The sequence below is a fragment of the Camellia sinensis genome, chromosome 4 (genome assembly GCF_055761805.1).
Source record: "Camellia sinensis isolate YWXY chromosome 4, ASM5576180v1, whole genome shotgun sequence".
Classification (NCBI taxonomy): domain Eukaryota; kingdom Viridiplantae; phylum Streptophyta; class Magnoliopsida; order Ericales; family Theaceae; genus Camellia; species Camellia sinensis.
In genome coordinates, this window is record NC_138964.1 from 213,293,016 (window position 1) to 213,305,929 (window position 12,914).

Consider the following 12,914-nt stretch of genomic DNA (forward strand, 5'->3'; position numbering starts at 1 on the left):
TTTTTGTTTTATGTTTATATTTTATACATAAAAAAATAAAAAGAAATAAAACTTGTTCTGTGAATTATTTTTAGAAAAATTTCCTAAAAACAGTGTTCAATGATGAGGAATATAAAGACAAAAGCAAAAAAAAAATAAATGAAGAGAAATTACAATGATGAGCAATTGTGTACTTTAAATTGATCAAGAGCAACAAATTAAAATGAAAGAAAATGCAAGCAAATTGCAGAGCCCATCCAAAAGCTTTGCCCTAAAATGCCATTGACAAAAAAATAGCTGAAGATTGCATTTACATCTAAGCCATAGAACATCAAATGTACGCCATATAATAATAAAATCAATTTCAAATGTATACCATATAATAATAAAAGCAATTTGAAGTCAACATGATTAATATATCAAAAATGAAAGGACAACTCATTTATAATATACAACAAATGGATTTCCCTTCTTTTTTTCTTCTTATTTTTTTCCCTTTCATTTGTACAGTGCTGGAATTGCAGGGAACTTAAATGCATACAAAATCAACATCTTTGATTGCCAGACACCGCATCAGGCCATCCAAAATCAATCGTCATCATCGGTTACTATAGTAGGAATTTGGCCGCGATCAACAAAGTCAATCCTATTCAGCCTCACACAGCAAAGCACTTTCTCTGGCAATTCTTCTGGCTTCTGTGCCTGTTTGCAATTAAAAAAATTACAAATAAAAATATAACTATTTTAAGACAATGGAAAGCTTTGAGTGAACAGTTCAAGTAAGGTCCTTTTTTTTTTTTTTCTTCTTCTTTCTACGAGCTGCAATTTGTGTATCAAAATAAAAGTAAATAATACCTGGATTGTTAAACCCAGATGGAGTATTCCATTTTGTAAACGTTCTCGGAATGCTTCAAGTCCCTTCCTTGCTATATAACTGAATCGATGAATATCGAGGTCAATCTCAAAGTAATTGGGTCCCTGCATTAGACAGGAGAGTGAAAATCATAACGAATTTTAATAAACATAACTGATAATAAAATGGCAAATGCAAAGCAAATGTAAGTGCAATTGTGCAAGTAAAAAGAAGGATATGATGCTCCACCTGATAAAAATTGTGTTGCGGGCGTGAAAGGACTGGCTTCTCATTATAAGCATGTAAGAGCTTTCGTTCAGTAGAACTTGATACGAGTTCATCTGGATTGACCACCCCAACCATTATCTTTAGCCTTTCTCTGAAATGAACTGTGGTTTCTTTCGCAAACCCTTTAACCTTTTCCATATCATCCTCAACCAATCTCTGTATCATAAACTATTGTTTTTAACCCACTAGTAAAAAAATTATCGATCGAAACTCAAATGCAATAATTGCAAGTGCATAAAGCGAAACAATATGAAAAACTGAGTCAAACATTATGCATCTTACTCCAGCAAAAGCAATTTTGAGCCAAAAGCATTGGGCTATCAGTTTTTTATGGGGGTATACTTAAACACAAGTACCTTAATGCTGTCCTGAAATTGAGGAGAGATGTCTCTCTCGAAAGTCTCAGAAAGCTTGAAATATAGCACAAGGCTCAAGCCCTCCCCATCGTTATCTCCAAGAAACATTGGAGCAGGATAAGTAGGCAACTGCCACAAAGCTCAATAAGCCAACAGATAGACAATGAGAAACTGCTACGAATCAACAACTTTGAATTTAAACTGATAAAGTTTCATTTACATACTCCACTAGAATAGCATGTCATCCACATACAGAAGTAACAAATTTAAATAGAAAATACATAAATGAAACGATAAGTGGAAATAGCACCTGAATATTGACAATTAACAGAGAAGGCAGTTTCCCATCTGATTTTACAGTAGGAAGCTCAAGGTGTTGGGCAATGTGATTAACCTTTTTTGGGCACACAAATAAATCGATACCAATTGGAATGTAAGGACTGCAATTTGAAGCAGGGGCTTTCCGCTTATCTCTGCATATTGATTTGTCATACAATTAAATTCTATAACAAACATATGAACAAAACACATAGCTTGTCAACTGTTACACGTGAAATTAAAAGCATACTTAAAATAATTATCGCCACGCAGCTTAAAATTTGAGGGTTCAACCTCAGACCAAGATCCAGTAGTTGGATTCACTTCCTTGCAACATGGAATTTGAAGTCCTGCTCTGGGACGATAGAAGAATTTTTTAGCACCTGCACAAATAAGGATATGTATAAATAAATGCAATATAAAATTACTACCTTACATAACTGATAACGTACATTTACATTCACATAAAACCAAACTACAATACCACACTACCAATTCCTTGTCATGATGTGATTGTAAGGCAAAAGAATAGATTTAGTTAAGGTCGTTTTTAAAAAATTAGAAGTGAGACACTGGCTTGGAAAAATGACATTAGAAACGTACTTGGCTCATAAGAAAAAGAATCATCTGGACCCATTCCAAGAAAGTAATAATCAAGCATATATGAATTAGTAGTACACGTACCACATTCATTGGTCTCTTCTGCATCAATAGATTGCCTCTTTAATGAAAGCCTGATAACTGTTGATTTCCTTCTTTGAAGTTGTTGAGCTGGACTTCTTGTATTGATTATCTTTTCATTAAAGCTTACAGAAGGAACTAGCCGAGCTAAGCCAGACTTCAAAAATTTCTGTTGGGTTTTCTCTTCGAAGTCACGTCTCACAGAGTTAAAGCTTCCATAAGATCTATCTAATTTTGTCTTCCTCATGGTTGCAAATTCTTCAGCCTTTCCCAAGCATGCAACTTCATAGCCCTGGGCACTTACAAGTGCAAATTTGTTCGAGTCCTTGAATCCATCTTTGCTCAGAAACTTCTCCGTTTTAGCACCATCTATTTTCACAAACCTTTCATGGTATTCTTTGAATAACTTGTTATCCACAAAGCATGATGAAGTTTCATACTGATGCACTTGCCCGCTTGAAATTCTAGGGAAACAGTCTGCATGGGAAAAAGTAATACAAATAAAAATTCGTTCACATATACATGAGAGTTGGTAGTTACTTTACTAGTCAGTCCATCAATACACCAAGTCGTTTGGCATATTCATGAAGAAATATACACATGTAATTAGACCTGAGCAAAAACAAATTCTTTTGTAAATAAGAAAAATATAGGTGACCAAATGTATTTAACATGGAGGCCCATAGGCTCTGCCAAATCACTAAATGCGATGACACTGTAGCCAATATCTATGCCGCCATGTTAGTGACATACAACATTTTCCGTTTTCCAGTTTTGACAGAAGGGAATATATCTATCAAACATAGTCAAAATGAAGTTGATATTTGTTACCTCCATGCACACTAATGAAGTCATCATCTGAGTCCGACTCCAGAATACTAAGTGAATCAAACCATGCTTCCTCTTGGCAAATTACTGAAAAGATGAATTTCTTGTGTCATTTCCAAGTTAATAAGCAATCTCTTGTAATAACTACAGACCTTCTTCAGAAGTTATTCTTTGTGATGGAGAAGATTAAAGAAAAGGTACGCTTGATTCATAGGCATAAGCAAGCAACAGGACTAGCACATGAATGAAGAAACGTGATGCAAGGTATATAAATATAAACATGCATAAATTGCTGGACCCCTATTCCATCACAAACAACAATTAATCCATGAAGAAACTCAATTAGGAACAGAATATAAACTAAAAATTATCGACAGATACCAAATATACACAGCCATTGATCAATTCTTTGTGCCATCAGATAATTAAAGATCACATAGCTTGGAACATATTCTAAATTAATACCAAACAACCTATTATAGGCACAATCGAAGTCTAATCAAGTACAATCTCATTGTTGTCGGGGAAATTATATTCTAAAATAATTAAACTCTAAAAAGGGAATAAAGAATATACCATTAGAATCAACTTGACTATGGTGCCATTGCAACTGGGTGACATGGATTGTTGAATTGGAACCCTCAGATCTTCTGCAGGTGGTTGTTGTTTGTACAAACTCACTAACAGCAAAATCTGTTATATGAGTTCCTGCATTACTATTCGTTTTCTTTGTTCCATCAGGAATGTATTTAGAAAGCCTTCCAAGCCTTCTTTTTCCGGACCGGCGATGGAATTTCCTCTGTGATTTGATTGTGTGAGATGGCGTGGATAGACAAGCACCCATTATGAATAACTAGCTTTACAAATGCTAATGAGATATTTTATTCATATGAGATGCCCAACCTCACAGTGATACTGCAAACCAAAAAAATAAAAATAAAAATAAAAAAGAGGTACCAGTTACATCACATTGGAGCATCCAATAAATTTCAAATACAGCAGTTGCATCTACCAAAATGCATAACAAGAACATTGTGTTTCTTCCATTCCTTAAGTCAGGTTCAATGGCTACCAAGCTAAGTGATCTACTCAATCAAGCAATAGTTGGTGTTAGTAATTGAAGACCCTAAAGAGACAATGTCAATATGCACTGTCCAACTTGTAAGCATGGTACATAGTTTGATCTGGGAGACTTCTGAGTTCTATGCATAAAATTTATCCAGATCATATGATCAAACAGCCAGCTATAGTAACTTCTCAAATCACTTTCCCATGACTGGTTGGCCCAAAAACATATTAACAACCTCTTCAACACATAAAATGCAGGTAAAAACTTGACCATGTTGACCCAAAATGTGAGATCCATCAAACAGAAGCTTTGAAAATGTTACTAGTGAGAGGCCTAAAACCCAAAATCATCACTCAACCAGAAACATGATAAAACAATTTTACAACCACGTCAATAAAATTTATAAGCAAATAAAGATTAAGGAAACAGAAAGCTTACCAGTGATAAAGTAACAAAAGGACTCAACACTTGTCAAATACGCATGTGGATCTCAGAAACATAACGGGTATGTTTGGTTTGTGTTTGAGAGATGTGTTTTAGAGATAAAAAGTACGAAAAGTTGTTTGGTTTGGTTTTTTTAAAAAGATATTTTGGAAAATTATTTTGAGAGAGAGTTTTGGAAAAAGTGATTGATTTGATGTGTGTGAGAGTGAGATTTGTTTGGAAAACTTGTTTGGTTTACAAGTTTTGAGAAATTTTTTTGAGAAAATTTGTTTGGTTTGATTACTTTTAAAAACTTATTTGTAGAGAAAATTTCCCAAAATTTTTTCCGAAATGCAAACCAAACGAACCCAACATCCTTGTATCATTTATTCGAGCAAATGTCATCATGTAATGCATTTTATAAAAGAGCTTACCTTAGCGAACAGTAGCCATCTAAGAGTAAAACCAAAACTGATGTGAGCACTGCTAGCAAGAGAGTGAACAAGAGATAGTGATCCTAACACCAAAAATTTCAGGTCAAAGGTTTGACTTCTCCATATAACCTGCAGGACCCAAAAAAAACAAAAAACAAATGGAAGCATTCAAATTCATGATTCTTATGAATCCACAACAAATAAAATTCAAATTGAACATTTGAACGCAATTCCAAACTAATTAGTAGATAATTTTCCTAGCAAAAGCAATATCAAAGATTTTTCAACTGCTGCAGAAATAATTATCCTTGAAGCAAATAAGTAAAACAAAAAAATGCAGAAAAAGTCCAACATGCCTTTCAAATAATTCCAGAGTGTTACAGAGAAACAAGAGAGAGGGTATAGGGGTTGGAAATGACTCTGCTCTATGCACTTTCAAAGATAAAATGTGCGTGTGTGTGTGTGTGTGTGTGAGTGGAGAGAGAGAGAGTTGGCAATTGGGTCCACATGCAAAAAGCAAAAGAAGACAAAAATCCTTAACGCTGTGTTTGGTTGAAGGATTTGGGAAGGGAAATGGAAATGAAAGGAAAAGGAGAAAGAATTAATAGAATTCCAAATCCCAACTATGTTTGGTTGTGTTGGTTATAAAATAGAATTGATGTCCTAAAAGGTATCCTATTTCTTTATTTATTTCTCACCCCCTTTCTTTTCCCATATATTTTTTATTATAACCAAACATAAATAAGATTACATTTCTCATTCCTTTTCCAAATCCCACCTCAAAAACTTCAACCAAACACAGCATAAGTGTTGAGAAGATTGCATAAAGCTATAAACAAACACAAAGAACAAAAAGTAGTTGCTGTGAAGAAAAAAGTTAAAAGAATAATATAACATGAAAAGGAGAGAGAAGACAAAATGTGGATCAAAGAACAATGAAGGAATTGACATAAACTAAACCAGAAAAGGAACACAGATCGGTACAAGCACACATGCATGTATCTATCGGCAAATTTTAAATCCGTAATCATTTCTTTTCATCGTATTCAAATTTGATAAAACAGTAATGTTAGGAACACAGAAATTTCAAGTACAAAATATACAGATGAGAAACAAAAAAAATTTATATTTGTAGTTGCAAGCATGTTTGCGAATATATGTGTCACATTTGTGCATTATGCGTTTGAAACTTTCTGCCTTCCGAAACTTTTCTTTATGAAAAAATGACCAAAATATTCTCCAACCATTTCGTCAGTCAACCTCCCTTCCCCAAATTTCTGGCAGTCATATTTTTACTCAAATCTAATGAGATTTAAATAATAATAATAATAATAATAATAATAATAATAAAAATAAAAAGGTAAGAATTGTAAATTTTCGTAAAAAATGGTTAAAATATACTTGTGAGGATAAGTTTAAAATTTTTCAAAAATATTTGATAAATAAAAAATAATAAGAATGTTCCAATCAAAATTTTAATTAAATTTTTACTCAAATTTAATGGAAAAACAAGAAAAAGTAAGGATTAGAGATGCTCTAACCCCTGTTAAAAGATAAAATCAAAGAGTGAAAGAGGAAGATGGAAGATGGAAGAGGGGTGTGGATAGGGTCTCCCTCTCTGAGCAACGACAAGAAGTGCCGGCGCCGGGAGAGAGACACAAACTCCGAGACTGCGACTGCGTCTGTGTCTGATCCGATGTTGCAATTTCAACCCAAAGAGATTCAGCACCAAATGAGGGAGGAGAGAGAAGTTTCTATGACTTTTATTTATTTATATGTTTTTTGAGTTTGATTTTTTTTTTTTCTTTTTTTTTGAATGAATGAATGAATGGTTTTTATTGAGAGATTATTACAGAACCGAGTGTTTTTCCCCTGCAATTTTAAGCTCTATTTTTGCCTGTGATTTCGCGGCGAGAATTGCGACACAATGTGTTACTTATATTTGGCAAGGGTAGTTTACCGTTGAAATTAGTATAACGTGGATAAAATGCTTTTTTTTTTTTTTTTTTAATTCATTACTTCTATCTATCTATCTACGTACTAAATAAATGACACAACACAACTCACAACATTTTTTAAAAATAAAATAAAATAAAATTGGGCATTTGTATTTACACCCCAAATTACAACACTCATTCTTAATTTTTTTTGGGCAAATTACAAACACTCCCCTCGAGATTTGGTAAAAATATAAATTTCTCTCTGAGATTTGAAAAATTACAAATTGCTCCCTGAGAGTCAAATTTTCATAACAAATTAGGAAAAATTAGGGGGGAATTTGTATGAAAATAAAAACCTCAGGGGGCCATTTGTTATGAAAATATAAACCTCAGGGGGCGGGATATAATTTCTCAAACCTCAGGGGAGAATTTGTATTTTCACCAAACCTCGAGGGGGTGTTTGTAATTTGCCCTAATTTTTTTAATTGCAATTTTATTTTTATACAAAATTATTAAAAAATACTAAAATCTTAAATTGTGAAATTAATTTCCCTACTTGTGCTCTTCTTGGTTTAAGGATCCTCTGTTTCAAAATATTCCTGTCCCCCTATCCCAATTCACTCACAACCATTAGACATGTCTTGAGATTTTTAAATTTTGGGATTCTCATTTGATCCAATAGTTGTGAATGAATTGAGACAGAAGAACATGAATATTTGGGGACAAAGAATCCTTACTACTCTTCTTGCTATCTGTTGTACATTACTATCTCCTTCCACTGGTAGTTCTCATCTATCTTTCTCTCTACAATTCTCTTTCGTTGCCTCTCTAGCCACATCTCAACCCTATCACCCTCGCTTCCTTACAACCACTCATCTCTTCGCTAACACACCACCTACAAAACTTTCTATGATAGACACTACCTGCAACTTCCTCCTCCCCACCCTCGCTGTTATTTCCCTTCTACTGTCAGTGGCGTAGTTAGGGATTTCCTTTAGCGGGGTCATTTAACAAAGTATCATCAATGTCATATATCATATTTTTAGTTCCACACAATCTGTCAACATTAACATTCACATAATACTCTGTAAATTTCATATATTCCCAAATCACATTGACAAAAGTAACTCAAACTAGTGAAATTACAAGTAAAAACAAGATATTAGGATATTAACACCATTACTTCAACAAAAATAAGTAAACATCTATAATACTACTAGGATCAATTTGTAAAGTTTAAAAATTAATTTATTTTATTTAGACCCACTAGGTTCAATTTGTAAATATTCATAATTTTTTACATATACTTTATCAAAAATTTGAAGTTCAATGGTGTCAATTGACACCACTGTTTAAAGTATAACCCTGCCCCTGTCTACGGCGCCTCTTCCTTGCCCTTCCTTTGTTGATGCCTGCCGCCCTCTCGTTCTTTGCTCTTCTTAACACCTCTACCTTATTCCTTTACTCATTTTTCAAATTTTCCCTCCAAATATGCAACTCCCAGCCCTTACCTCCCATCATCAAGCTTTGTCACACAAATTTTGTGTTTAAAATGTTAGTATTATTAATAATTTAAATAAATAATTGCTAATTATTTTTAAATTTAATATATCGTCTTCATTCATTAAGTCAACAAAAAATTTAAATGTAAATTTATAAAGATATCAAGTTCACGCACCCTAATTTATTAGTATGTATGTGTCATTTATATTTGATAGTATGATTTTTTATGGGACTTATATTGTGCGATAACTATTTAAAAAAATAACAACATACAATATAAAATTTTATACACAAATAATTTGTTTATTAAGGATAGTGAAATTTATGATAGGATTCACAAATTCAACTGAACATGATTGAATTTTTCTTCAATTAGATTGAAATTAATTTCTTTTTACATATATAAATCTCACATGATCTGTCTGGACTCTAATGCGAGAATAAATAATAGACTAAGATTTGGTTTGGTATGTTTGAAAAAAGTCAAAAAGTCACTATCCTATTTAAATCATATCATCTTATTTAAATCACATCACCTCTCTAACACATTACTTCAAACCCAATCCAAACCTAACTTATATTTTATAAAAAGTCAAAAAGTACACTTATTTAAATCATCCCAAATAAGTCCTAAGTATAAAAATGAACACACAAACATTATAGATCCGTTTAATTTTGCAAGTTCAAAATGTTGGTTGTGCGTTAAGCATTACATCTTGAACAATCCAATCTAAAAATATACACACCTTATATTTATTTACATTTTATCGCCTCGCCATCTTCTTAACTTTCACCATCCCAATATAAGGATGGAGAACGGGACACGACAAATCCGTCTAGCTGTCATTCGTACATTCACTCAAGTGAGAGAAGTTAGAGAGAGAATCGGATAGATAGCTCACATGGAAGAAGTGGATGAGCAATAAGTGAATGGTGTGCACTTTGAGGCTAATAAAAAAAACATTAATGATTGAGGCCTCAAATTTTTTGGCTCAAATTTGCCTCGAATTTGCTTTTTTTTTTTTTTTTTTTTTTTTTTTTTTTGCTGGGTTGATGATTTGCTTGTTATTATTATTATTATTTTTATTTATTTTTTTCTGCAATGATTTAGCCTTAAAAAAAAAAAAAATAAATAAATAAATAAATAAATAGCATTCGAGGCAATTTCGCGCCTCAGTTTCGAGGCCTCAATCACGGCTCTAAAAAAAATTCTTGTTATATATGCTTGTATTATTGAAACTATGAGGTCAGATGAATTACTAGAACCACGTGCACATGTTTAGTGGTACATTATTATCCACTCACATTCTGACATTATATATATATATATATATTATGTTTATTTTTTTTAGACATTTGCTAAGATATGGTTTGAAAATCAAGAAAAAAAAGTAGAGTTCGGTTCATGAATATTATACGGTAATATATGACATTTGTATGGGTGATTTTTTGACTACACTATCAAATAGGTATCTAATTAGAGAGTACCGGCAGAATAAATTAAACCCGAACGATCTGCAACAGAAAGAAGAGTTTCCGGCAGTGGCTCGTCCACCCGGGGCACTCCGATGATCAAGTCAGTACTCAATATCTCTCAAAGATAACCAATAGTGCTTAACTCACTAGACAGAATATCAAAAACATACCTTAGATCCATGAGGTGCCTCCCTTTTATAGCCAACACAATCCTAGTCCCAATAGAAGTCTAACTCTAATGGATTTAGGATTACTGCAAATCTTGGACTCCCAGTAGAATTAGAATAAACTCTCTAAAAGTCTCATCTTTACCCAAACTAAAATCTTCTCCCATTCTATGACTCTTGTCCCTTATCCGCTTATCTCGGATTCTGGTATTCTCGCAGATAACCTCGGTGTCATGACCAAGACACGTGGCATCTCAACTGGCACTTCGGAGACACCTCGGCCACGTGTTGTCATTCAAAAATTATGTCCCCACAACTGCCCCCTAGGTTCTATTACCTCGGCATCCTGAGGTGATGGAACCTATACATGTACTCCTCCGGCCGAGTTCAGGGCTTGTCGGCGCCAAGAATTTAGGACTCATATGTCCACTCATCAAGAATTAAGAATCAAGAATCATCATGTTCTTTCTCATCCAGGTTCAATATCTCAACAGAGATCACACTATCATCAGAGATTACCAATCACACCCCCATTGTGTCGCATCAGTTCTGCCCCCCGCCGTCTGACGTCAGCATGGGCACGTCAGGATTTCTAATTCCAACGAAACCATTTCATTTCTTTCTGTGTCCCTAGACTCTCTTTCTTTTTATTCATCCAAATCTGTCATGTTTCAAGCTCTCAAGCTCTGTAACCACTTCCATTCTTCTCCTCCGGTGAAGCTTTTGCTGATCCTTTTTGATTGCTTCCGTCACCTGACTCCGGCATACTGAACACCGGCTTCAGTTTCTTCGGTAAGTTATTCCTTTTTTCCCCTCTTTACTTTCATACCTTGTTGTCTCTGCTTGTTTGCCGTGTTTGAACATATCCATCTGCTCCTGTCCCTAAGGATTCTCCTCTCAAGAATGCTAGCAACCCCGTCCTATCATTCCCTCCATCTCCAAACCAGTCTGAAGACGAAGCTGAGTCTGAGGATCAGACTGAGGCCGAGAAAAAATGAAGAAGCTGATAAGGCCAAGTCTTCAACTCTGAATGAGCAAGTCTTCGACTTGACTCAAGATGAAGGGGATGAGGTCTCAAAGACGCTATCCCTGAGAAGACCACATCTGACGCGTCTATCGCCAAGAAAAGCATTGACCAGACTCTACAAGAGACCGACGCTGAGCTCGAGGCCGAGAAGGTTGCCGGGAAGTCTTCCCAGTTGTCTTCTAGGGGTGAGACATAGTCCGTTGCCAACGCCGAGTAGTTTCGTTTATGATTTTTTTTTCTTTGTACTTAGTACTTTTTTCTTACTTTTGAAACAATGTAAGCTTTAATTTGGCCGACGTGCCACTTTTATAATCTGTACAATCATTCTTCAATGTTTAGGCCGAAGTGTCTTCTTTCCTTTTCTGAATGCATTCTATACTTAAAATAATTTGCATGTCTTCAAGGTACACCTTCACTGTGTAATCTCTTCAGGGTAAAATACCTCGGACACAACTTCTAGTCTTGTTTATCTCGGCCTTGGCTTAACACTTGAAAACATTGTAACAAATGTTTTCTCAAGTGTTTACTTAAAACTCGCCACTTTTTTACTTCTTAAGACTTCTGTCTTCCATTATCTTCCGAGTCTTGGCCACGTGGTAATCGTGCATAGATATTTCTTTCACTTGTAATCCTGGCTTAATCTCAACTTGTAAATTTTCTCAAAAATTTTAACAAGTGTTTAAACCAGTCTTCTTATAACATGACCTCGGCTTTAACTTCAACTTGTAAATTTTCTCAAAATTTCAAAATTTCAACAAGTGTTAAACCAGTCTTCTTATAACATGACCTCGGCTTTAATTTCAACTTGTAAATTTTCTCAAAATTTCAACAAGTGTTGAACGTGATCTCGATTTAACTTTAACTTGTAAACTTTTCTCAAGTTTCAACAAGTGTTGAACATAATCTCGGTTTAATTTTAATTTCAACTTGTAAACTTTTCTCAAGTTTCAACAAGTGTTAAACATAATCTTGGTTTAACTTCAACTTGTAAACTTTTTTCAAGTTTCAACAAGTGTTAAACATAATCTCGGTTTAACTTCAACTTGTAAACTTTTCTCAAGTTTCAACAAGTGTTGAACGTGATCTTGGTTTAACTTCAACTTGTAAACTTTTCTCAAGTTTCAACGAGTGTTAAACATAACGTCGGTTTAACTTCAACTTGTAAACTTTTCTCAAGTTTCAACAAGTGTTAAATCGATCTGGGCTTGAAAATTCCAACTCAAGCATCATTCTCCAACCCTCTACATGGCTTCCACCTACTCCTTTGTGGAAAAAAGTCTTTAACTCAGGCTGTGCTTTTCTCTTCTCGGATTTAATCATCTGGCCGAGATCTTGCCTTTTGGAATCTGGGATCTGCTTACTTTAGACTAAACTCTTTATTGCTCGGACCTAATCATCTAGGCCGAGATCGTGTCTTCTGGGATTCTCCATGGCTGACCTCCCGCGAAGGCCGGTGAGAATGTCCCTTGGTCTCGCCATGCTGAGGGACTGCAGGAACCTTTTTCTGCCCCATTTTTTGGGCGTCTTTCTTGGCCGCTAGAATCGACACATCTTGTAGCGAGAACAGTGGCT

General features: G+C 34.5%; 1 protein-coding gene across 3 annotated transcripts; it reads right to left on the reverse strand.

Moving 5' to 3' along the window:
• Window positions 1–329: 329 nt before the first annotated feature.
• Window positions 330–6,961, reverse strand: LOC114283880 (uncharacterized). 3 transcript variants are annotated; one of them, XM_028226750.2, is made up of 11 exons: window positions 6,771–6,961; window positions 5,230–5,358; window positions 3,880–4,218; window positions 3,307–3,390; window positions 2,479–2,952; window positions 2,045–2,177; window positions 1,787–1,949; window positions 1,477–1,605; window positions 1,082–1,276; window positions 835–957; window positions 330–681 (listed from the first exon to the last, which is right to left on the reverse strand). In XM_028226750.2, the coding sequence occupies exons 3-11, from the start codon at window positions 4,145–4,147 to the stop codon at window positions 568–570; spliced, it is 1,683 nt and encodes a 560-aa protein (XP_028082551.2). In that variant the 5' UTR covers window positions 4,148–4,218; window positions 5,230–5,358; window positions 6,771–6,961; the 3' UTR covers window positions 330–567. The 3 variants fall into 3 exon arrangements, with proteins under 3 accessions (XP_028082551.2, XP_082723607.1, XP_082723608.1); XM_082867481.1 differs by lacking the exon at window positions 6,771–6,961 and adding an exon at window positions 5,586–5,725; XM_082867482.1 differs by lacking the exons at window positions 5,230–5,358; window positions 6,771–6,961 and adding an exon at window positions 4,811–4,855.
• Window positions 6,962–12,914: the final 5,953 nt, after the last annotated feature.

What these genes read in the sequence shown, in the direction of transcription:
- LOC114283880 (XM_028226750.2), bottom strand. Translation starts at nt 4,147, where the DNA reads ATGGGTGCTTGTCTATCCACGCCATCTCACACAATCAAATCACAGAGG. An exon ending in CTTCATTAGTGTGCATGGAG is followed by an intron (nt 2,953 to 3,306) that starts GTAACAAATATC and finishes TTTCCCATGCAG; the next exon opens with ACTGTTTCCCTAGAATTTCA. An exon ending in ATCTGGGTTTAACAATCCAG is followed by an intron (nt 682 to 834) that starts GTATTATTTACT and finishes AATTGCAAACAG; the next exon opens with GCACAGAAGCCAGAAGAATT.